The sequence below is a fragment of the Arthrobotrys flagrans genome (genome assembly GCF_004000055.1).
Source record: "Arthrobotrys flagrans strain CBS H-5679 chromosome Unknown unitig_8, whole genome shotgun sequence".
NCBI lineage: Eukaryota > Fungi > Ascomycota > Orbiliomycetes > Orbiliales > Orbiliaceae > Arthrobotrys > Arthrobotrys flagrans.
The window spans coordinates 4,558,588-4,583,552 of record NW_027137553.1 but is presented as its reverse complement, the minus strand read 5'-3'; the positions used below and the strand labels follow the sequence as shown (position 1 = coordinate 4,583,552).

At 47.5% G+C, this 24,965-nt stretch overlaps 6 protein-coding genes across 6 annotated transcripts; 5 read left to right on the top strand and 1 right to left on the bottom strand.

Annotated features, from left to right (window-relative positions):
• Positions 1-343: 343 nt before the first annotated feature.
• On the top strand, positions 344-4,075 carry DFL_007808 (uncharacterized protein; the record flags this gene model as incomplete). The annotated part of the gene is made up of 2 exons (XM_067637450.1): positions 344-1,707; positions 1,771-4,075. The coding sequence occupies 2 exons, from the start codon at positions 344-346 to the stop codon at positions 4,073-4,075; spliced, it is 3,669 nt and encodes a 1,222-aa protein (XP_067488966.1).
• A 3,183-nt stretch (positions 4,076-7,258) lies between these two features.
• Positions 7,259-8,186, top strand: DFL_007807 (uncharacterized protein; the record flags this gene model as incomplete). The annotated part of the gene is made up of 2 exons (XM_067637449.1): positions 7,259-7,527; positions 7,586-8,186. 2 exons carry the CDS (start codon positions 7,259-7,261, stop codon positions 8,184-8,186), a joined length of 870 nt encoding a protein of 289 aa, XP_067488965.1.
• A 549-nt stretch (positions 8,187-8,735) lies between these two features.
• Positions 8,736-11,660, top strand: DFL_007806 (uncharacterized protein; the record flags this gene model as incomplete). The annotated part of the gene is made up of 1 exon (XM_067637448.1): positions 8,736-11,660. One exon carries the CDS (start codon positions 8,736-8,738, stop codon positions 11,658-11,660), a length of 2,925 nt encoding a protein of 974 aa, XP_067488964.1.
• A 543-nt stretch (positions 11,661-12,203) lies between these two features.
• On the bottom strand, positions 12,204-13,172 carry DFL_007805 (uncharacterized protein; the record flags this gene model as incomplete). The annotated part of the gene is made up of 5 exons (XM_067637447.1): positions 12,204-12,254; positions 12,334-12,434; positions 12,504-12,770; positions 12,898-13,086; positions 13,163-13,172. The coding sequence occupies 5 exons, from the start codon at positions 13,170-13,172 to the stop codon at positions 12,204-12,206; spliced, it is 618 nt and encodes a 205-aa protein (XP_067488963.1).
• A 1,825-nt stretch (positions 13,173-14,997) lies between these two features.
• DFL_007804 (uncharacterized protein) lies at positions 14,998-18,523 on the top strand (the record flags this gene model as incomplete). The annotated part of the gene is made up of 2 exons (XM_067637446.1): positions 14,998-15,038; positions 15,133-18,523. The coding sequence occupies 2 exons, from the start codon at positions 14,998-15,000 to the stop codon at positions 18,521-18,523; spliced, it is 3,432 nt and encodes a 1,143-aa protein (XP_067488962.1).
• A 2,814-nt stretch (positions 18,524-21,337) lies between these two features.
• Positions 21,338-22,778, top strand: DFL_007803 (uncharacterized protein; the record flags this gene model as incomplete). Its single annotated transcript, XM_067637445.1, has 8 exons — positions 21,338-21,349; positions 21,583-21,590; positions 21,691-21,737; positions 21,800-21,819; positions 21,891-21,902; positions 21,961-22,235; positions 22,288-22,375; positions 22,428-22,778. The coding sequence occupies 8 exons, from the start codon at positions 21,338-21,340 to the stop codon at positions 22,776-22,778; spliced, it is 813 nt and encodes a 270-aa protein (XP_067488961.1).
• Positions 22,779-24,965: the final 2,187 nt, after the last annotated feature.

The window sequence follows — 24,965 nt, the reverse complement described above, 5'->3', positions numbered from 1 at the left end:
CCTCGCATGTTTCCTCGAGATAGTAACGTAGAATCCATATAACAACGTACGGCTCAAGGGCCCTAGAGAAACCGTACATGCTCAAGACTATGTGCGCAGCTGTCCAATAAGATGAAGAACTATCAGTGTCGCGCCCGGTCCAAGCCTGATCCTGATTCCAATCACTCAACTCCATCTTTCTTTTGTAGACCATATCCCAATGTCTCTGCGGATTAACACTGGGCTTTATCAGTCTACTTGACATCCTCTTCATCTAGAAGAGATCTCCTCCCGAGCCATAATTCCACTCTTCTTTTTTCAGGCTTCTTACGCAGCGACTCCTGTCCTTGCATGAATTGTCACTATGTTTAACTACCGAAACCATCGATCTAAGTTGACACCGGAAGATATAAGCCTAATGATGCAGGCTGCCTTTCAGCGAGGGGAAATTCTAGGATTGACTAACTCGAGGCCAAGACATCCCAACCGGCCACCCAAGGGCCATACCCGACGTAGCTTCAATGGTGGAGCTTATGCAGCGAAATCCAACTCCCACTCTTTTCGTAGGCCACGGACTTCGAGGCAAAAAGCGTTCACGGCGGTGGCCGGTTGGACGCCGCCTGGTGGAGAAGGTTCTTCGTATCTCTCAGACAGAGTCTTTGGTTCTGAATCTCGCGGACTGGCGGTTGGTAGCGATGTTTATGGTCAAGGAGGGCCCCTTAATCGATATGATCTTGCTATTGGAACAAGAATGGTTACCGAGACTACTGTTGGAGGGGGTATCTCGGCGTCCCCGCTAACCCCCAGCAACACCACTACCAACCATTACGTGCCACAGCGACAAACACAACTGCACTACGGTCACCAAGGAAACACAACAAAGAACTATCCTCATTCAACAACCGTTCTTCTTCCCACAGCTCTACAGAATCCTCATCCGCCTGCCTACGACCCTCCATTTGTATCTGGCACGGCTTCATATCTTCCTCAGAACCAGCTCACGATGGGCATGGTGAGGTCGCACGGCATCTCTTGGAAGTCGGATACAAACGATACTGAGATGGTTCATCCTCAGATGGAAGTTTCAGCTCCCATCGAACCTCCCATGCCGGGGCCCGCTAGGGAAGACTCCGACGATTCGTGCGACTCCATCTTCACGAATACTCCCGTATTCCCAGACGGTTCCAAGGAAACCTCCCCTCCTTCTATTTCACAGGCACCCTGCCAAAATACTCTCCCTTCAAAGGAACTGAATGCAAATACACCATCGGCAGCGAGTGTTGTTCAAGAACGAAAGATGGAAACGAGTTCTCGGGGCCTTGATACGATCACGGACACCGAGCCGGTATCGAAGGTTTCAGATCCAGCTCTGATGTCAGCCGCTAATAAGAATAGGTCGGATCCTTCAGAAAGCCCCAAGCCTCCAGGTCCTTCTCACCATAAGGTCCCTGAGAACGACAAGAGCAGGCAGAGGGAGCCACAGATGACGGAAGCTGCTGCCCAAGAACAGGTAAATAACAAGCCCCAAACGGGCCAGCTCAAGCAGACTCAGAATATGTCGGCAATCGAACCAGAATCTGCGGACACGAAAGTCCAAAGGTCAGACGAACGAGCTGGGCATGTTAAGAACTCCACCAGCACTGGGAAAAGGAATAAGAAGGCTAAACACAACAAAAGTGGCTCTGTCGACTCGAATAAGGTGACGAGGAGTGACTCAAGCAACTTAGGGTAGGTACCATATCATGTCCAGTTATTTATAATATATGGTTTCAATCACTAACGTCCTTTAAGTTCACAAGGGAAACAAAATGCATCTGAAGCTACTTCACAGGGGAATAAGAGTTCCAACACCAAGACTGCACCAGAAGAAGGCAGACCCTTACCCCATCGTCTAACCTCAGGAGGCTCAGCGGCGTCGACATCTCGAAAGAGACGAAACCCTAGTGTTTCTTCACCGGCTGTTCCTCCACGACAGAATGGTCTTCAAGAGAACATAACCCCAGCTCCGAAAACTGTTCCCTTAGCTACAACGATCAACTCCCTTAACGGACCGGCTTTTCTCCAAGCGGTTCTCAATAGACGGCTTCTAGAGGGCCCCTCCACCTACAACCAATCAACAATGGCGGACAAGTCCGCACACACTGCATCTGCACCTTCCATACAACGGGTGAAGTATGAGGCTCCCAACGCCCATTCCTATTATCAACCAGAGGGGGGAATGTTTAAGGCCGAGAATCGACAATTCTACCCCCCACCACCACCCGTCCAACCAATGCAGAAAGGATATCCAATGCAAACTCCCACAGCTGCAGCTCATCAGATTGGCCAGAATCAAACCTCATACAACCAAAAATCCCAATATCCAGTTATCCGGCCCCAGATTCCACAACCCCATCGAGTCCATCACCAAAACCTGCAATCCTACCAGGTCTATCATCAACAAAATCAACAACCCCATCAAGTTCATCAGCAAGCTCAGCTACATGGATTCCACCAAAACTTCTCGAATCAGGTTAGGCGAGGACCTGACACTAACACTGGGTATGCGGCGCCTCAGATTTATCCCCAGCAGCGTATCCAGCACCAGCAGTATTCCAGCGGCAATTTCCCCTTTCATCAACCACAAACACAGAAAAAGCCTCCGCAATTCCAAAGAACCGCTAGTCACACTGCACCGCCTACTCCACACTACAATAATAGATATGTTGCTAATGTGGTTAATCATAATATTTATGGCGGGGCACCATTCAATCGGTTCACTACTGGACAAACTAGCAACGGGAACTATGGACAAACCGGTAACGGGAACTATGGGCAAACCGGCAACGGAAGCTATGGACAGACCGGCAACGGAAACTATGGTAATATCATGGTGGAATTCAACCGAGGTCATGTACGGAACTGCAGTAACCAAAGCCTGCATGACTATGGACGAGGTTCAAAGAAGCTTGCTATCGTTCAAGCAGCACGATACAAACCGCGCGCACCATCGCCACCCCCCATAGTCAGAATGTCCGTTCGAAACCGAAGACTACTTTGGCCAATCGGGCCGTTCATCCCGTTCAACAAAATGACCTATTCACCATGGGAATTGGATAGCACCACTTTTGTGAACGTTTTCTGTACTACAGTTGGCGTTCTAAGACTTCCTTTCTCTGTCGAATTTCTTCGGATGTTGAAGTCCGTTCTCCCGCCGAAGCACGGCGACCATATCATAACGTTTCCTACAGTACTAGCGGATATGGCAGATATGACACCTTACTGGGAGAGGTGCTACTACTGCCAAAAATTTCTATTCAAGTATGCGAAACATTTGGGATTCAAGCCCTTCGAGGAACTTCCAATAAAAGACTGGCCTAGGGTTGAAATTATGCTGGGTATTGATAACACTGAATATTCTACGTTCAACATCTACCTTAGCCAGCCGGATGAGAAGCGTCTGCTTTTCCGCTGCGTTGAACAGAAATTGGGGCCTTCGGATAAAGCACCAAAAGCAACATTCTTCGTCACTGTACATCAAACTGGCGTCAACCAAGTTCAATACTCTGATCCTTATCTTCAAGACGATAAAGTACCACTCCCTCCACTCGATGGTAGTCGCGATCCCCGTACGGCTCCGGAGTTCCAGTACAACCTTCCGCACTATCTTTGTTTGAACGAACGCCGAGGTCTTGCCAGCTGCGGCTTCACTGACATTGGTGTCCCCGCCAAGCGCCTGAATTTCCACCCCTTTGGCAAAACTAACTTTGATTCACTCTGGTATGGAATGGCACATCTACAAGAACTTGTTATTGCCGACGACAATGCCAGTGTCAACTCAGTTCTTCGTTGGAATCCTGATCGCGTGTTTGGGATCCCGAATGTGGTTAATTATTGCAAGAAAAGGACGGCGGTTATGATGGGAAATGGCGAACCCAAATTTGCAGAGCACGATGAAGTTTTGAGAATGAATTGTAAAGCGGCTGCTCCTCCCCCCTCTCCTCCCACTCATCGCGGGGACGTGGTAGTCACTGATGAAGAGTTTGAATGGGAACGAGAGTCAACACAAACGAAGTCGTCTGATGTTAACGGAGATGTGAAGAGTACGTCGACATAAGACTCTTCAACCTTATCGTTTTTTATTTCTTTATTATCATGCAACAATTTTCTTCTAGTTTTTGGTGATGCATTCGCTATGAAGAAACGGGGATACGACGACGACATATATAGCTGATTTAGTGAATCAGTTCGAAGCGAACGGAGAGAACAAATATTCGTACTCGATCAATTTTCTATTTGTGAAAAGTATGTGAATTATCTCGTAACCTAGATGCCCACTACAAAAAATCACTGGCCCGGCCATGGATCCGTTCGCTGTTGCCAAAATTTGGCTGTTGGAGTGTCTCGGTCACCGCAGCGACGAAGACGTTCATGTAGTATTTTGTGTGTTGGTGTGGTTACACAAGCAGGGTTCGAAAATGGAGTGCCCATCTGCATGCGCAAGTAGGCTAGCGGCTACATGGCATCCGGCTACCTGCCTAGTAGTTAGCTAACGTTGGGGGTAACTGCTGGTGATCGATTTGGCTGTTTTATTTCCGCAATGTGATACTGGTACCGCCGTATGTGTTCGACATAGCTCATAGCTTAGAGTTTCCAAGTTTTCGTTGGAATAGGTACATGTACTTACATACGTACCTCTAGAGTTTTTAAGGATCTAGGAACAAATTCTTAAGAATAACAGGAATCGAAATACACATTAATGGTCATACGAATTCAAGGATTACCAAGATATCAATCCAAGTCACTGGTTGCAACATCATTCCACCAAACGTTCTGCCAAGCCTTGTTTGTGGCAAGACGGGAAACTTGAAATTTTGATTCGGATCGTAGCTCCCGACTTTGCTGACGTTATGTTTCAAGGAGATCTTTCAATACGTCTGGCTATAGTCGAATCTGCCACATTTTAAGCTACCAGAGAAAAAGAATTTCTCAACTGCAGTACTGTCAGTATACGGCTGAGGCGTTGATGATATTCCGGCTAAATGGAATGATGGTTCAGTGGCGGATGTATGTACGCACGCCTACCGATCGCGAGGATATTTAAATAGAAAATTATACCTGGCTGGGGTATATAGGCGGCTGCCGACGGGTAACAAGTTGATAGATGGGTGTTTATGGGATAAACCGACCCGGAGACTCGCTACTATTGTATCAGGTCGATTTGATTTTTGCGTTCAAAAATTACATAAGCCCCTGGTCAGCTGTTTCTCTATAATCGCACCGCTATAGGTAATGGATATTTCGGATACTGGTTCGAAATACCACCATAGCCTATAAAAATTTCTTGGTTGTTCCTGATGGTAGTATAGTGAGACCCGAGGATTCGAAATCAACTAGGAAATACGGTTTATGATCTGGGTTTCTCTAGGAGGATCGATACATGTGTTTGTTGCACAGACAGTGTTTTGGAATTCAAGAAGGCGTTTGGGTACGTAGCTCTGTGTTAAAACTTTATCGTTAAATCTGGCACCGGGATTAAGGTCTAGCAATAACATCGATACCCTCGTATGAAGATGTTTTATTTGAAAAGAAATCCCGGGAAAGAAAGTAATCGTACCCGTCTTGCGGCTTCACAGGAGGTGCAAACTTGCATCATGAGAAACATGGAAATCGTTTACGAGCTGTGCATCATCCCGAATTTCAAGCCCGATCGTTTTTGATATTGCATATCCTGTTGTAATTGCTTGAGGCTAATAGAGGCTATTAACGATGTGCTATCACCCTTCCGACTCGTCCGACGGGATTATAAAAGTCAAGATATAATCGTTTGAGCTTTCGCTATGATGAATTTAGCCTAAAGTATTTGTGTGGGGAATCTTTTCTCTTTGGCGAACCTTTCGACAACAGATGCCATCTAAAACGTAGTATTAAATCTAATATCTAACTTCACTCGTGGGCACGTGTACGCATAGAGCTAAAGGGTGCGAATAGGTATGAAGGCTCGCTAGGTATCGTTAACCGGCTGATTCACACGTGTGCTACCATGTTGTGCATATGATCCTTGGGCCCAGAAATGCAGCTTGTGAATTGATCAATTGAACAATAAATTATATCCATACAGCCAGATTGAAATATCTGTGGTCAGTCTCATATTTCCGTTTTAACCGCTTCGCAGTCTGTGGATTATCGCCAAGAATTGCCCAGACTCAGATGCATTTTATCCAAGCTGGATATCCTGAAGGTTTGAATATTTGGCTAAATACGGCCCTTTTTCGTTTCCATTATAAAAGATCCAAATATGGGATGATGAGGCCTGGGGTACGGCAAATACCCCGCTGCTCCCGATATTGGCCTACTGTTGGGCTTGGTGATTCTGGGGTACTTTGAGCGAGCTTGGCGTCTAGCTGCTTCGGCATTGTAATGGGACTCGCGGCTTCATTTGCAGTATTTGGCATCTTCTGTTAAGTAACTTAGTGTAGATGATATGAGCTTTTATGGATTCGAGGTTTCCCAACCTGACCGCACTCAGACATGATATCCTCCACTGAATTCTCATTCGAAGAGCCGTTTCGAACCGTCACTGACCATCTAGGCGGTCGGGCTACATTTACTTTCCGACCCACTTGCTTGACTAGCCCTAATAAACTTCCGACATATTAAAACCGCTACTAAGCACCCTGGAACATTCGCGGCATAAGCCTGTCGAATGAAAAGCTTCAGCTGGCGGGCCAAGACCTGGAGCAGGACCCCTGACCCTACTCGTCACGTTAATCAGGAAAAACGGCTGTCGTACCGTCGATTGCTGGACATAACCGCTCCAGACTCTGTTAGTTGAAGAAAGGCGGACTTTCGACTTGGCAAAATACACCAGTGTTGAAGCTTAATGCGACCATGTCATATTATTATAACGACTGTCTTTTATGCATTTATCCAAATTACCCATTCTGGCCCAAAGGAACGAAAAGTGCTTGTACCATGGCAAGTCGTCGAAAACTAACCACCTCAACCCGTCGCAATGCGCCGGAATGCAAACAACGATATCCCGAGAAATGGAATAGTTCGCCAGTTGGCTAGCTCAATCTTTGTTCCGTACATGGGGGAGAACCGGGGTTGCTAATCTGATCACGATTGTATCTGGAAGTTCGAAAGTGTAATGGAAGGACTAGGATTTGAAGATGTATAAAAGGGACGTCAGTTGACGCCTTCGATGGAGATTTTTTTTCAGCAAGTCATCACGACCTCAAAGAAGATCTATAGTATAGTAGCTGGTATCAATTGATCAACCAACCAATCAACCAATATGGTCTCTTTCTCTACTCTTCTCGCAGCTAGCTCTGCAGTCATTGGCGCTTTAGCCGCCCCTGGATTTACTCCTTACGACAGATCCCTTTTCCCTCGTGCTGGAACTCCAAGCTCCACTGGTACCCACGATGGATACTACTACTCTTGGTGGACTGACGGTGGCGCCGACGTCACCTACACCAACCTTGCTGGTGGCGCATACAGCGTTGTCTGGCAATCTGGTGGAAACTTCGTCGGTGGAAAGGGATGGAGACCAGGTGGTCGCCGGTATGCATGATCTGAATGCAATATTGATATTGGCAATTGCTAATTTCCCTGTTATTAGAACCGTTACCTACTCCGGCAACTACAATCCAAACGGTAACTCCTACCTTGCCATCTACGGATGGACCAGGAGCCCGTTGATTGAGTACTACATCGTTGAGAACTTCGGTACCTACAACCCATCTTCCGGTGCTACCAACAAAGGATCCGTCACAGTCGACGGCAGTGTTTACGACATCTTGGTCAGCACCCGAACCAACCAGCCATCTATCGATGGAACTTCGACCTTCCAGCAATTCTGGTCCGTTCGAAGGAACAAGCGAAGCTCTGGATCCGTCAATGTCGGAGCCCACTTCGACGCCTGGGCCGCCGCCGGTCTGCAACTCGGAACAAGCTTCGACTACATGATCTTGGCTACTGAGGGTTACTTCAGCAGCGGTTCTGCTACTATGACTGTTGGATCTGGCGGCGGCACCCAGCCAACTACTACTCCTGGTGGATCGCAGCCCACCACAACTGCAAACAACAACAACGGTGGCGGCAGCGGCAACTGCTCTGCCAAGTGGGGACAATGCGGTGGTATTGGCTGGACCGGACCTACCTGCTGCCAATCTGGAAGCTCTTGCCAAGTTGGAAACGCCTATTACTCTCAATGCTTGTAAGAGATTAATATGCTTCAGGAAGCAGGTGCTAAATAACATTGGAGGCCCTTCGCTTCCCCAAAGGCCTGCTTTCGTGGATGACAAAAGGAATTTGAGACTTGTTCAAGTACTCAATACTTATCTGTAAATATATATATGAAGGATGTATATAGGATTCCGAGGATTGAAATTACATATGCGTTTTATATTCTAACTGAAGATTTCATAAATTTCTATAAACTGTGCCATCCATTCTAAGTTAGCTACAGGCGCTTTGGCTGAGCGTGGCAGTGATGCAACACATCTGGTATTCAAAATACCACAACCGTTTCTATGAAGACGTTTCTGGTCAACTTTTTTACGCTTCCATCCCTCTTCATAACTCCATCAACCACCTATCATCATGTTGTCAATTCAAGATTCCATCCAAGTCCCCAGTCTTCTCTCCACTTTTTTGAGACCCATCAGCTTTTGAAAATCATCAATCCACTCCTTCTATTGACTCCTCTACTCATTCAACCTTGACTCTCGACTGAAGTGAAGGCTTCAAGCTCTGAGCTACCGACTAAGATGTCGACGCGACAAAACTACACTGGAGGTCCTCGGGACGATGAAGGCCTCGGCCAAGCTGCATCAAACCTTCACATTGCAAGCCCTATGCTATGGCGGCCAATAGCCCCGGACCTCGGAATATCATATCCCGAGATTGAAATACCGGCACCTAATAACGTGCGATATTCTCCATCACCTTTCTTCGGCTCTCCTAGGTCAACTCCTTCGGTTTCTCTGGCACACGAACCAGAGTTCTATACTCCCCTCCACCAGCACCAACCTTCTAACCGACTTCACACTCGAGAATATGAACCCGAACCGTTTGACCAGGCATTCCACCATGAAACTCCACGATATACAAACCAATCACAGATGGAGCAAACTTCAGTAGGCCAACTTGACTCTCAGAGCTACCCTATGTTTTCGCCTGAAGGCCCTATCGACGCTTACCAACAAAACCATGCATTTCAACGACAGACTCCGCAAGAATACCAGCCGTATATGGGAGAGAGGAGACAGGGTGATCCGTTGCAGAGAGAACAATGGATAGGGCCAAAGGGACAGCGCTATCCTGAATCATCTAGTTATGGCTCTCAATACGGTCAAGTAGGATGGGATACTCAGTCCGATTTTGATGACCGTTGCAGCGTTCACAGTTATATGCAGGAGAGGGGCGCCTTTGCTAGCTCACAAGAAATGGAAAATCCATTTTTGTCTGGTCGCGGGAAGGCGCGATTGGATACCAAAGGAGGAATTCGCCAGCTGTATAGACCGGAAAACTATTCCAGTTTTGCTAAGAGAATCCAGCATGCCGACACCTCTGGTTTCGTGTTCCCGTCAAAACAGCGAGCAGAGACTGATACTCGGTTTACACCTTCCGTTCTTCCTCAACGGGTTGAAATGGAGACCCCGGCCTCGCATTCAGACAAAACCCAAGATGATAAAGACAGGACGCCGACGAAAAGTGTTAAATCGGATCAACAGAACCTTAAAATCTGGGAGTTCGTCCCGCGCCCGTCCACCATGCATGGCCGCCCAGTTCACCCCGAGAAGGGGAACGGGAACGACCACCAAGAAACCAAGAGTGTTCCAGAGGCTGAACTAGTAAAAGAGCCATCATTTCAGACTCCAGAGGTGGTGGCAGCCTTAAAGACCGAGGCGAAGAGACGAATACAGGAGCAGTTCAAAGCCCAGGTCGCCAAAAAGCTAGAAGAGAGCCAGCGGGTAATAGAGCCAACATTTATTACCAATGCCGCCTACGACATGATGAATAAACTAGGGCTGCTGGCTCATCCAGCTCTCCAGCTTGGCTTGATTCATAACAAGCCGGATACTCGCAATATTCATGAAAAGTTCAGGGTACTCATACAGAGCATCAGAATGGAGGAATCATATCAAATGGAGATGCACCTGCAACTATCAGAGAAACTATTGTTGGACTTAAATTTAACTGAATGGAATCTTCTATACGCCAAGAAAAAACAACCGACACCCATAGCAACCCCATTTGAGATCATGGGGGTTCCGATGCCAGAACCTTATGGAGACTTTGTGAACAAAGATGGGATTTCTTTGAGGCACCTAGAGAAGCATCGTCCGATTCCTTTACGTCCCAAGAATGCGCCTTTGAGTTCATACCCGATGACGAGAGAAATCCAGCTACGGACGGGTGAATATTACTTAAGAACTCGGTACGCCAGGTATGGCAAGAATGCTCCTGTCTCGGACAATGAGAATACGGAAGGAAACCCCGAGGAGAGAGACTTTCAGTTCAAGGTTAAACCGAAACATTGGCAACCGCCAGAGGACTTTCAGAAAAACTACCCATCTGCAGCGCGATGGGAAGAGATTGCCATCATCAAGACTTACCATCAAGCCCTCACTGTGCAACAGCATCTCTATCTCTCCTTTGTAAACCTAGGGCCTACTTTCTTCGTGGACTGGGTGCAATTGCTGATTGCAAAGGAGAGAGAAGCTCTGTTAGTTAGAGCGTTCAGTCTCACGATGAGGATGGCTTCGGACGATTCTCATGAATGGGTTGACAAGGAATGGGTAGAGCTCCCGGAAGAAGAAAAACAGAAACGAGCGGAACAGGTACCTGAGACTCGAAATGAAGCTTTAAATTTCAATCTTTCCGACTATCGTGAGGTTGATGAAAACAATTTCCCCATACCTTTCAGCAGGGATATGTTCAAAGGCATCACAATCAACATCAACGATTCTCCGCCACCGCCAAAAGACCCTCCGGAAAAGTCCATGGCAACTTATTCTCTCTTTTGCCACGAATTGCATCCTTACTATCTCGCTCGGGATCCGGATTTGCTTGAGACTATCTTCGATCAATGTCTGATCATGCCTAATTTGACACAATTTCCTAGAGATTCGGACACACTTGGAGAGAATTATTTTTGGAAGCCGGCGATGAGTATAAAGGAGCCTAGGAAAGTTAATTTAGGTGGAGAACTTGAACGAAGCCTACCGTTCATGCCTGGCCTTCCGCTTGGGCCCAACGTTCTGGAGCGCGTTAAAGCCGATAAAACTTTCTTTTACTCTGCGTTTTTATATAATCTCCTCACCGTATGGAGGGATTTCAAAGATGAAAAGGTCTGGTTCTATGGAAATGGTACGCCTCATCGATATGATCCTAACAAGCCACCCGCCAATTTGGGGCAGCCGAAGAGCAAGTTTCCGAAGGGCGAGAAATGGATGGATGGGGGCGAAATTGAAAAGCACGTTGCGCACTTGCAACAATTAATTGATATTTTGAATCTGGGGGTCTTTGTGGAGAGGTGGGTGCCCGAGGATGACGCGGCTGAAGGGAAGGAACCAGAGCTGGAATCCTGGTTCGGAGGGAAGCGGAGTACCGTGAATCAGCGGCCGCCATCGCCACGCATGAAAGAGTGGAAGAAATATCGAAATGACGAGGTGGACGGAAGTAGGTAACCCTATATCATAGTTGGGCGCTTTTGATCGAAATCGTGCTGACTATCATGACATTCGATCAGGGTGCCCACTCTGAACTTCGAAATCAAAATCTAAATATCTTAGCCTTTACCTTTATTCTTTATGAACCTCCATGTTATTTATTGATGAGGAAGTATTGTTTTCATTCATAGCATAACATAACGACATTGTTTATCATGCCCAACTTACCTGCATTCAGCCGTCTTTTCAAAGCTTTTGACATGTCATATAGACATACATCCTTTTTAGCGAAAGGCTTACTACTAAAAATGAAAACTATTGTTCAATTGACTTGCTTTGCGGAACCACAAGATACGAAAATCTCGTTCTATCAATTGCTAGATGTGCCGTAAAGGGTTTGGTAGGGACTGTAAATTATTCAAGTTCCGGCTCGAGAGCTCTTGCATCCGATCACGGGTAAAAACGTATACTGAACGCCTTGAGAGGTCCCAAAAAAAAAAAAAAAAAGGATGAAAGAATTCAAAGAACCTTCACACAACGATGCGCTTGCAAACCGACGGTCTAGACCGTTACCACTTGGGAAAGAATTTTCATGGCAAGATCTGACAATAGCTAGACAGGGTAGTCGCATTAGTATATATGCGGGTAAGTAAGTAGTATAGCGGAACTAAGGATAACCAGGAAAACTCGCCTTAGCCTTCTCATTCTGTGGGAGCTCTTGAAAGACTTCATACACAGATTTCCCCTTGGCGTCTCGTACCGCACCCAGGCGATTTCCTGCGACGGCGCCAGCTATGAAAGCATTAGAATCACTCATAAAACAAACAGATCAATTCTGAGGCATCCAAATATACAACATACCAAGCATCCCCGGAAAGTTTGCAACGATAAACCCCAAAGCAGCACCGCTAACACCTCCCATGATTCCATAAAATCGACCCGTTGCCTTCTTCCTCGCTTCTGGGTCATCAGCGTCTTGTAGTCCCTCGTCTCTCATCATTTCCTCAAAGATATCGCCGAATTGGCTATCCTGCCATGATGGAGAGCCACGAGGTGGGTTATATGCCCGACTGGCATCGTAGTCACGGCGACGCGCGGGGTCAGAGAGGGTGTAGTATGCTTCTTGGACTATTCGTTGGACGTATGGTGATAATTAGTTATAGTTGTATTAACTTGGGATTGGTAGTAATATAGCAGCCCCCGGAAACGCCCACCAGTAATGTGGGGTTAAATTAACTATGAATTAAATATTTACCTTCCTGGAACTTCTTGGTCCGTTCGGAACGGGTAGGATCGTTGACAGGAACTCTGTCAGGATGAGTCTTGAGAGACTGGATTTTGTAAGCCTTGCGGATTTCATCCTGTGTTGCAGAGGTCGAGACACCCAGGATCGCATAGAAATCAAGGTCGACTAGTACGGTTGAAGATAGGTTAGCTTGTTCTGCTAGCTCGGAATATGCCATTTAGAGTTTGCGAAAAACCAAAAACAAAAGGCCCCAAGATCACATCGGCCTACTTACCCTGTGGCATTCTTGCGGTTTTGTGTCAAAGGGACGAATTGCGGTTATCGGTTACCGGTTCGATTCGAGCCGGCGAGTTTAAGTCGCTGGTTGATCAAGGCTTCGATATATAAGGAAGGGGTAGGTTCGTAGCGAGTATTCTTATGACCTCTATACACCGATATAGCCGGGCTGTTTACATGCCTTCATTAGGTATCTTGTTCGGGGATGACACAGTATACTTTTCGCATCGTTATATTGCGTTCGTAGATGGACGTGGAGGGGCTTTAAGGTTGAGGTTTGCCCTCCACCGCCAAGACTTGGTCTGTGGAACAACACGGGACATCTCCAAAATCCAACATCTCGACGAGGTCAAAATTCCGGGTAAGTTGGGATGGTCGTCTTTAAATGTACATGCAGTGCATGCGTACACGCACACGTGTACAGCAAAACAGGATAATATATTCCTCCCGCGTGCCTATCTCATGCTAAGAAAACAGAAGCTTGCCAATATACGGAGTTAACAAGTTGTGGGTTTCTAGGCGCATATCTGATCTAGCTGGTTTGGAGGACCTTGATATGGAAACCAGCGTTGGAGTCCTACAGCTACGTAGGCTAAACCTCCCAAGATGCCGTCTTTCTAATGCTATATTATTAAAGTCTCCTTAAGGTGAGCATTACTCGCTCAAACCTGCAACAGCTAACTTGCACTATCAACGAACCTCGGAGAGACACGCACGCCGGTGGATTAAGCAGGCAGTTTTCGGAAGGATCCGCGGGACAGCTTAAGTTAGGTAATGGCTTCCTGTGTTCAATATTTGATTGCGAAAGAAGTAATATAGACCGAGCCACCAGAGAAAAATGTTTCAATGTTTCCCTGCGTGCATAAAACATGCGCCAGGAGAATAGCTTAAAATTTATGCAATCTGCATGCAAATATCGGAAGCTTATGAGCAGATATTCTAGATCTGGCTCGGTTTAGTAAGCCAATCAGGTCAGTGGTAGCCGAAGCCAAGTATGATCGGGCGGAGGATCAAGCAGTGGCTTTGCTTCTTCGTTATATACCACAATGTGACAGCCTTTTAAAGTACTTTTCGGTCTCTTGGGCCGCTGCTAATTAATGTAACGGTACTTAAGATCGGGCCCGGTAGCCTTGTCTCGCCAAAAACTTTGTTCGAGAAGCGAGCATTACGCCTCATGAACTATAGGTATACGAAAGGTTATTGGAGATATACCACCCGGTGGCCTGGATGGTCGATAATCTGTTCTTTGGGCGTGAGAAGGTTGACTGCAGACCCTTTAGGTTAAAGCTGGAGCGAAAAGGGCAGTGGAGCCGGTCGCGTCGGTTGGACAGGCGCAATATGGTCTTGGCAGTTCCGAGAAACCACAATGTCAACTCAACAACGCACGCTATTACCTCTTCGCAAGCTTTGGATGGTATTGCAAAATATAAAAATGGGAAAAGGAATATACCAGACTAGCCTCAAATCTAGACCAAACCACTCAGTTCCTAAGATCTATCGGAGTAGAGCTTTTTGGCGGGAAAGGCTCTATAAAAGGATGCTAGAGTCTGAACAAAATGACTTGCTGACTTTCGCGACCATTGTCGGACTGTCGTTCCTTGTTGTTTGATGTCTTGCTGTCTGGCTTGACACCGTCCCGTTCTTTTTCTATCGCAGGTGATTCTGTGATACCTTTACCGATAGTCTCTCGTTATTGCTATTGGTAAATTCGTGGAAGTGCTTTTTCGGAAGTACTATACACTCATAACATTCATTTACACTTAAGAACGAACTTCAAGTCATTCATTGCAATATACTTTGGATCACGGTCGCGTGGGAACGGAATAACCCAAGATGAAGCCAAATGCATGGCTTCTCGCACTTTTGTTGGCTGGGTATGTGAATCTCTAGCTTCTAATTACGTTAAAATGTGTACGCTACTTTTATATTCAATTTGAAACTGGGCGCTAACGTTACTTAATTCACCAGTGCCTCTGGCTTACAAGGTGCCGCAGCTCGGAGGGGTGACTGCGAACGGACGAGGGTCACTCATCTTGTAACTGTCGTTCAGACTTACACTGGAACCGCAACTATCTGCGGTGCCATGACTGAGAAGCCTCCCGGCGGTGGCAGTTGCAAGACTGAAACCAAAACCGAGACGCTCTCTCTGGTTACTACATTGTGTCAATATGGCAGTTCATGCAGGAGAGTCACTTTGACGACCAAGACCCCAGTTACAAGGACACTCTGCAATGCCGGAACTACGAAATCGGGCTCCAACCCATACACGAAACCCAGCACCACGAAATCTAGAACGAAACCTACCACCACTACAGCAAGTGGCAATACCAAGCCTAATTCCGCCACTACATCTAAGCCAAGTGACAGAGGAGGTGATGACGATGATGAGGGTGGATTCAGTACTAGGCCAGGCACCAAGACCTCTACCAAACCCGGCTCTGGCAGCTCCAGTTCCACCAAGCCTGGGTCCAACGGCTCTACTTCCACCAAACCTGGATCTAATGGCTCCACATCCATCAAGCCAGGCTCCAATGGCTCTACTTCCACCGAGCCAAGCCCCAATGGCTCTACTTCCACCGAGCCAGGCTCTAATAGTTCTAGCACCAAGTCTAGCTCTGCTACCAGGCCAGGCTATACTCCACCGAAGCCAGGCAGCGGCAACGATGATGATGATGATGAAGGTGGATTCAGTACCAGACCAGGTGCTAAGACTTCCACTAAACCTGGATCTAATGGCTCTACTTCCACCAAGCCTGGATCCAATGGCTCTACTTCCACCAAGCCTGGATCCAATGGCCCTACTTCCACCAAGCCAGGCTCCAATGGCTCTACCTCCACCAAACCCGGTTCTAGTAGCTCCACATCCACCAAGCCAGGCTCCAATGGCTCTGGCAGCTCCAGTTCTACCAAGCCTGGGTCCAACGGCTCGACTTCCACCAAACCTGGATCTAATGGCTCTACTTCCACCAAACCTGGATCTAATGGCTCTACTTCCACCAAGCCTGGATCCAATGGCTCTACTTCCACCAAACCTGGATCTAATGGCTCTACTTCCAACAAGCCTGGATCCAATAGCTCCACATCCACCAAGCCAGGCTCCAATGGCTCTACTTCCACCAAACCTGGATCCAGTGGCTCTACTTCCACCAAGCCTGGATCCAATGGCTCTACTTCCACCAAACCCGGTTCCAATAGCTCTACCTCCACCAAACCCGGTTCCAATAGCTCCACATCCACCAAGCCAGGCTCTAATGGCTCTACTTCCACCACGCCTGGATCCAATGGCTCTACTTCCACCAAGCCAGGCTCTAATAGTTCTAGCACCAAGTCTAGCTCTGCTACCAGGCCAGGCTATACTCCGCCAAAGCCAGGCAGCGGCGGCGATGACGGTGAAGATGATGAAGGTGGATTCAGTACTAGACCAGGTGTTAAGACTTCTACCAAACCTGGCTCTAGCTCTTCCACCAAGCCTGGGTCGAACGGCTCTACCTCTACCTCGCCTGGATCTGGCTATACCACTGCTAAGCCCGGGTCTGGTGGATCTACTACCAAGCCGAATTCTGCCACTACATCTAAGCCAGGTGACAGAGGTGGCGACGGCGGTGACGATGATGACGAGGGCGGGTTCAGTACCAGGCCTGGTGGCTCCACTGGCTCTAGTTCCACCAAACCTGGTGGCTCTAACGGTTCTTCCTCTACTAAGCCTGGATCTAGTAGCTCTACATCTACTAAGCCAGGATCTAATGGATCTACTTCAACTAAACCGGGATCCAATGGGTCAACTTCTACCAAGCCGGGTTCGTCTGAAACCTCCATATCCGGCAGTGGCGGTGACGGCGATGAGGGAGATGGTGATGATGAGGGCAGAATCAGCACTAAGCCTGGTGGTTCTAACAGTTCTACTAAGCCTGGATCTAGTGGTTCGACTTCTACCACACCCGGCTCTAGTGGCTCTACCTCTACTAAGCCAGGATCCAATGGGTCTACTTCTACCAAGCCAGGCTCATCGACAACCTCGAAGCCAGGCGGTGATAATGGTAGCGGCGGTGGCGACGATGATGATGATGATGAGGGCGGTTTCAGTACTAGGCCTGGTGGTTCTAACACCGGTACCTCCACTAAGCCTGGTGGTTCTAATGGCACTACAACCAAGTCTAGCTCCTCGACTACGAAGTCTGGCTCTAGCGGCTCCAACGGTCCTACAACCTCTCCTAAGAGCTACACCACTACCAAGCCAGGTGGCGGCAGTGATGGTTCAGACGGCTCTAGCAGCAAGACCACAACTGGTGGTACTGTGATTGGAAAGACAAGTTCGGGTACGATCTCTTCCTCGAAGCCAACTGGCACCAATGGAAGTGGAAACGGCGGCGATAATGGCAATGGATACGGTGACGATGATGACGACTACGGCGGCTACGGATATGGTGGTGATGATGACGAGGCGACCACAACAAAGCCCGCTGTCAAGACCACTTCCACCACTAAGGCCACTACTGCTACGACTGCCAAGACCTCCTCCTCCTCCTCCAGCACTCCAGCTGTCAAGACCACCACAACCACGAACAAGGCTTCCACTGCCTCCACCACGAGCAAGACCAGCACGGATGCTAGCAAGGCTGCGACTACGGCAACCTCCAATGCTAGCTCTTCAACTATCAAGCCAGCCACTAATAGTTCGACAACCGCCAAATCTAGCTCTACTACGGTTAAGACGACCACCACCGAAGCTAATCCAGGTGATAAGGGAGCCACAGCCGGCTCGACGACTGTCAAATCCACCAGCTCGACAACTACTAAATCCACAACTACAACTACCAAATCCAGCTCTACCACGGCTAAGATGACTACCACGCCCGCCACCACAACCACCACCAAAGCTTACCCAGGTGGTGTGGGAGCCACCACTGTCTCTGAACAAATTTTGATCTGCCCGCCATCTACCACAATCACTGTGACCACCCGTCTCTGCAACAAGAAGCTCTGCATGGATAAGTGCACAAAGACAGCTACAGTTGAGAGGGAATACCCATGTTCTTGTATTGGAAACTCTGAACAAGTTACCACTACTGTTTACATCCCAGGACAGTGCCCAGATGACTGCAGCTGCCCAATCACTACCACTTGGTCCCCACCGGACAGTGGATGTAAGACAACAACCTCGGGGCTTCCAGCCGCCACTACCACTGCAGTTCCAGGCGGTAAGGGGGCTACTACCTCGTCGAGCACAATAACTCCACCGGCCGTTAAGTCTACATCTACCACCACGTCTTCCAAGCCACAGACCACTGAATCCGCCGATGACGATGATTATGGATACGGATACGGCGGCGGCGACGACAGTGGATACGGTGGGTATTAGGCAAGGCTAGCTCTTCCACCCTAATCGGGCAATGATTAGGAACTGAGAGCGGGAGTTTGTACTTTGTATTTCATGAGTTTACGATGAAATGACGTGATGTGATACAACGATATGATTATTCCTGTTGAGTCTACCTGTGGCGACGATATCTTTATGGGGATTTTTTTTTTTTTCCGATCCCTTTTCGGAGTTACAATTATCTTTCTTTTTCTTCCTTTCTTTTTTTCTCTCTTAGATATACACACACAACCTGTGGATTTTCTTCAATTTTCCCTTTTCTATTTCCCGCGATCTAGAAATGTATATATGGTTCGCACAGATATCCAGGAAGTTTATCGTAATTGCTTTTACGGTAAATACCCATGTAGATATAAAGTATTTTTATTCGGGAATTATATCCATTAGTAGCGAATATGCTTATAAGCGCTTATACGGGTGGATATAAGATAATGATTCTTAAGAGTATCGAGATGCCTGTTTAAATCATACTGTTTAAATCATGCGAGGTCCAAAGTAACGGACTTCTTATTGGGGCTCGGGTATTAATCGAATATAAGACCTACTATGCGTAATTCCAAGACAAGTGCATTGCCTAATCTATCAAGAATTCGGCAGCATATCTGAGGTCCGAGATTAATCCGAGATCGCCTGTCTCGTATGCCAGATTGTGTTGGGGATGAAATCGCGTTGTTGGTGTTGTATTTTAAACTGCTACGTCTGTGCCACAGCAGCGCATGTGGCTTAAGCTTGCATGCGGACGTATAACAATTAACCGTTATATTATCGCCACACCACAACGGCTGATGGGATTACGCGGAAAACCTTATGAAAATTCCCTTTTGCTTTCGCTTTCATGTAGGCCGGGCCGGGTTTAATTCTTGCTGGCTGGAAGTTGCATGAGGGTGCGGTGGGGTAATGCCGATGACGTCGCTGCGAAGACATTGCACGACATCCAAGGTTAATTTTAAAATATGAGAATCAGCGCGAATCTACTCTGATATCCAATGAATTGTATAAACAACTCGGGAGTTTTTTCACTTTTTTAAAAAGATATTCCAGGCCGGTGGATTATCGACTATGTAGCAAATATGTCTTCATTGGGAGATTTTGATAATGCTCAGAAGGTTTGTTTCTTTCGCGGAACCGGGACAAGCTATAAGCTTTCCCGCTGGAGCGTGATATGTGGGTCTGACAATCATCAAATCCGTTAGCGTGGGTATCGAACCAGATCCCTCCTGGTGGAAGATCGGACACTCTCCACCGGATCATCGGCGAGCGGTCTCCAAAAGGACGGGAACGGACAATGGGGGCTGTGTCGACGGCTTGCATTTCGACGACGCCCCCGAGAAGAATAATCGTAATCGCGAATTGCAACTCGATGGTATACATGCAGAGAAGTATTTGGACTCAATCTGATTTGATGGGCATATAGACTAGGCTCCCTATGTGCATTGACGCCGTACAAGGGCCTGCATGCTGGAGAACCGCCTCTTTCGGAGGATGAACCAAAACCATGCCTGGTTAAGCGCCTTGGGTCTCTGTCCAACGCCGACAACGAAGCGTCGTCGTTAAGTGGGTGCATAGGTGCATACGGAAACTATCTTGGACCCCGTCCGAAGGTCCATGGCGGATGAACTGTTAGTTTAGCAGCAGACCACGTCAACCAATAGGGCCCCGGGGATAGCACGGCATGAAAATGTGCCTTTAAGCAGCAGCCCTTGTTCGAGGATAGAATTCAGGTGAACGGCCAGCACACACATAAAAAAGTTAGCTGGAATAGAACAGACACGGGAAGTCGGTTCTTGGAAGCCTCAATGTTGTGTGTGTGACTAGTATGCTGTTTCTGGAAGCATCTATCCTCGAAAAAAAGGGAGCCGTGTATCCTGTGACCTGCGCATGGCCTGCAAACTGCAGCTGCACAGCGGGAAGCCAGCCAGCAAGCACAGGCAAAGCGTCAACTAACCTGCGTTGGGGGAGTGCCTGCTCCACTTCTGTCGATTGATGGAGAGAAATTTTTTTTAATTTTTTTTTTTCCTCGTTGTTTGGGATAAGAGCGTCTACGAGGAACTTGGATTTAATAGCTCATAGGGACCTTTGGGATGGAGGATCCGTGGTACCGCGCCGTGCTAAGCTTCTTACGAGCCACAAAGGCAGTTGTGCTCATCCTTTCTGAGGAGGAGAAGATCCTCCCACCCCACTGTCGTCGTCGTCGCCGCCGCAAAATGCAAGCTCGCTTGTGTAGTTGGTACTTATTTGTTAGTAGCTCTACAGCTGTGTGTAAAGAATGAGAACGAGAACGAGAATAAAGGATAAATGATATTGCTTTTAAAAGAGTGTAGCAGTCTGGGTAGCTAGTAAGAGGCAGTAGATCCAAGTCGGTTTGTTTGTAGTCATGGAAATAGAAGTGGAAATGGAAACGGGGGAGTTGAGACTGTACTCCGTAACTGGTCTGAGTGGGTTCTCTCCCTTCAAATTAAATTTGTTTACGACAACGCCTTTCTTCTTCTTCTTCTTCCTCTCCCTTCTCTCTCCCTTCCACTTCTCCCTGACCGCTTCTGCTCTTCATCATCAACCTCATCTTAATCATCCTCCCCGAACTACCATCTCCAGCTACTTCACCGCTTCATATCGCTTTCGACCTTTCCGAGGTAGCCTCTCCGTGACCCCTCCTGCCTCTCTGGAGCTTCCCTTAGACCACGGTCAAGCTGTTTGACCGGGAACTCAACGAACCCCTCGCTGACCACTTAATCGATTATGCAGAACCATCGATAACCTTTTCTCTTCCACAATCCCGAACTCCACATCATCACCACAATGGCTTCTGAGGTACGTACCGGGCTCGGACAACTCGTTCCTTGTCTTTAGCATCGCTTCGGACATGTCTCAGCCGTCGAGAGGGATAGCAACGCAAAACCTTTTTCCCTAGCAGCTACGTTAGCGGGGCAGAGGAACCGTTGCATGTGACACCTCGAAGCGGGACGTTCGACGACTGCTATCGTGTCGGACAATGTTCTGGTAGTTTGTTTGAGCCGAATGCTAATCATACTCCTTGTTTATAGCGTGAAAAGTTAGTTGAACCGTCCTTTCGGGGCTATTTGGGCTTCCTATGCACACAATGGAAGCTCCGATGGATCCTGCTACTTGATGCTGACACAAAAGAATTACAGCAAGACATTCCTCGCCAGGTTGTGCGAGCAGGCTGAACGTTACGATGGTATGCAATCGCAGATATACTACCCCTTAAGCTAGCACGATGTAAGCTAACACGATTTCTAGAGATGGTTGAGTACATGAAGGTAAAAATACAGCCGTCATATCCTCTCGGGAAAGCTACACCCCGCTAAACAGGTCTATTCCGAGCATATAGGAAGTCGCCAAGGTAAGTCCCAGACGCGATTGCATCTAAAATGTATCAAAACCTAACGTTGTCCCCATAGCTTGGTGGCGAACTCACCATGGACGAGCGTAATCTTCTCTCTGTCGCTTACAAGAACGTCGTCGGCACCCGAAGAGCCTCATGGCGTATCATCTCCTCCATCGAACAAAAGGAGGAACACAAGAAGTCCGAAAAGCACGTTGGCAAGATTCGCGAGTACCGTGCCAAGATCGAAAAGGAGTTGGAAGACGTTTGCAAGGATGTCCTACAGGTCCTCGATGATTACCTCATCAAGAAGGCCGAGACCGGCGAGTCCAAGGTCTTCTACCATAAGATGTTAGTCCTATCGTTCACCTTCTATATCATGCCCACGCTAACTTTCATACAGGAAAGGTGACTACCACCGATACCTCGCCGAGTTCGCTAGCGGTGATAAGCGTAAGGATGCCGCCAGCTCTGCTCACGATGCCTACAAGGTGTGTATTGTATATTTCTCCACCCAGATTTCGTGTAGCTAACGTCGTGTAGTCGGCAACTGACGTCGCTCAAACCGAACTTACCCCAACTCACCCAATCCGTCTTGGTTTGGCCCTCAACTTCTCCGTCTTCTACTACGAGATCCTGAACTCGCCCGATCGTGCTTGCCACCTCGCCAAGCAGGCTTTCGATGACGCTATCGCAGAGCTTGACTCCCTTAGCGAGGAGAGTTACAGGGACTCTACCCTGATCATGCAGCTCCTACGCGATAACCTCACCCTCTGGACCTCGTCAGACAGCGGTGAAGCCGAGACTGATGCGGCTGCACCAAAGGATGCCACTGACGCTGCTCCTAAGACCGAGACAACCGAAGCTGCTCCTCCCGCCGAGGAATCGAAGTAAACATCTCGAGTTCAGCTTCTCGAAAGACCGCCACATCCTCCCTATCCTCGATTATTGCGATATTCACCGAACGCTCTTGCGCGCAACTCTAGCCAATTGGTTTTTTCGGTTGTTATTTTGATATTGCGATCCTGTCCGATTTTTTTTTTTCTTTCTTTTTCATAGGCTTCTTTTTGACCAATCAAGGATTTATTTTTCGGGTAACCTTTCCACACCAGTCTCCCTCGTAGAATGCCTAGCAAAGGTATCGCAATGCCAAATTCTAATCGAAAATCCCATTCTCACAAATAGCAGTCAAGCGCTGCTTAGCCCCCCCACACCCCCAATTCCGCTTCCCCAAACCGTCACAAACCCTTTATTGCCTTCAATGATTTCTTGTCTATTATCATGTAACAGTTTTTAGTGTCTCCCGCTCTCGTATTCCCCAAATCTCCTTGAGTATTCAACGTTTTTCCTTCCGCGTTTTTACTCCCTTTTTTCCCTATACGTCTTTTTTTTACACCGGGTGTTAGCTTGCTGTTTTGAATTTCCCGTCTCTCACCCAGTACTGTCTTTTTTTCCAGTTATATGGGAAAGACAGAAGGTGGAAAAGGAAGAACAAAGTAAAAAAATCGAATAAAATCTTTTACGGACGGCGATCTCCCCGATATATGAAGCCTGATTTTTATACCAAAAAAGGGTTTCTGGGGGGGATCGGACGCCAATATTATACACTCAAATAAATCTCCAAGCAAGTCTTCTAGAACGTAGATTTGTCTTTCTATGGCTACTTGAGTACCTATGATTAGATAAATATATATATATAAATCATTAGAAAAGTTTCGATTACCAATATTTCCCCTCTCGATCGTCACGCTATTTACAATATATGTTGAGTCAGCACGAATCACGATATGTATTAACCCCACCATCAAGAAATATAAGCTTTCTATACCTCACGTGAGGGGTCTCGCAGACCCTAGGCCCTGAGAACAGAACTCCAAATGCACGTCATCACACTATTATGCGGCAGCGACCATTCAAAAAAGTTTTTTTTTTTTTTCCATCTACCCCGCACCCTGTCTCTCCGAGACTACTTTCGGTTAAGGGTTTGGCAAGGTGTAAGCCGGGGTCACCATGTGTGAGTGACGGGTTTTGGGGGGGCCTTTGGTAATGGTGCATGTTTGCTTGTACCGTGAATACGAGGCGGAGGGCCTTGCTGTGCCGTTCGATTGTTCGTGCTACATGCAAAGTAGCATTCGAAGTGTAGATTCATGAAAGTGGAAAGCTATGGAGGTGTTTGGAATCATATAAAGACTTTTCAAACAATCGAGCTCTCTCTGTCTCTTTTTTTACGAAATATACTGGGGATCCACAGCGGTTTCATGTGTACGCAAACCTAATACCAGAGACTTTGTCCGCCGCATCTATTCACAGGCATGTACTCTAGAATTTTCTACCATACTCGGCCGAATATCGTGGCGTTGAATTCGAGAATCAACGGTTTATACGTCAGAAGTTAGAGCTTATATCCAGCACGGTCGACATCATCGGACCCCCCGGCAAAAGCTTCCCCGTTGCTACGTTTTCTACTAAAATATTCCGGTTTTTTTTACCGTCCCCCCCCCCAAGATCTACGGATTTACCAGGTCTAGTGACCGACCCTGGGTGGTCGATCATTCGGCTTCTAGCGAGTCAAAATGGACGATCATGAATGAATGAATGAAGAATACCATATTGGAAAGTGTCAATGCAAGGCCCTGGGGGTTCATATGTTGAATATTCGGTACGCTTCTTTTGCCATTTCCCTGCAGATTTGTTAGCTAGTGGAGGATCGACGGGGCTTGTTGCGAATGGATTTTGACGTATTTACTAGCATTCCGTGTACAGGCGTACCAGTACTTCCCTCTCGGGGTCGGTGGCGATCTCAAAGGGGTTACTTCTTGACAAGCTCCGACGATGGGATTGTCGTTTCTACGTATGTGCGAATGGTTTGATGTTTTCGGTGACAACGGAGCTGCTCTTATGGAAGCAGCTGATGCCAAATGAATAACAAATTCACAACATTCCTGGGAGAAGGTGTTTTATCAGGAACTCGGACCTTCTTTCAACCGAGGTCCCTTCGAAAGGTCCTATACACACTTACTTACCATGGTTTGTTCCTCGGTTTCCGTCCCGGAAAGCGTAGATCAGGAGACGGACTCGTTT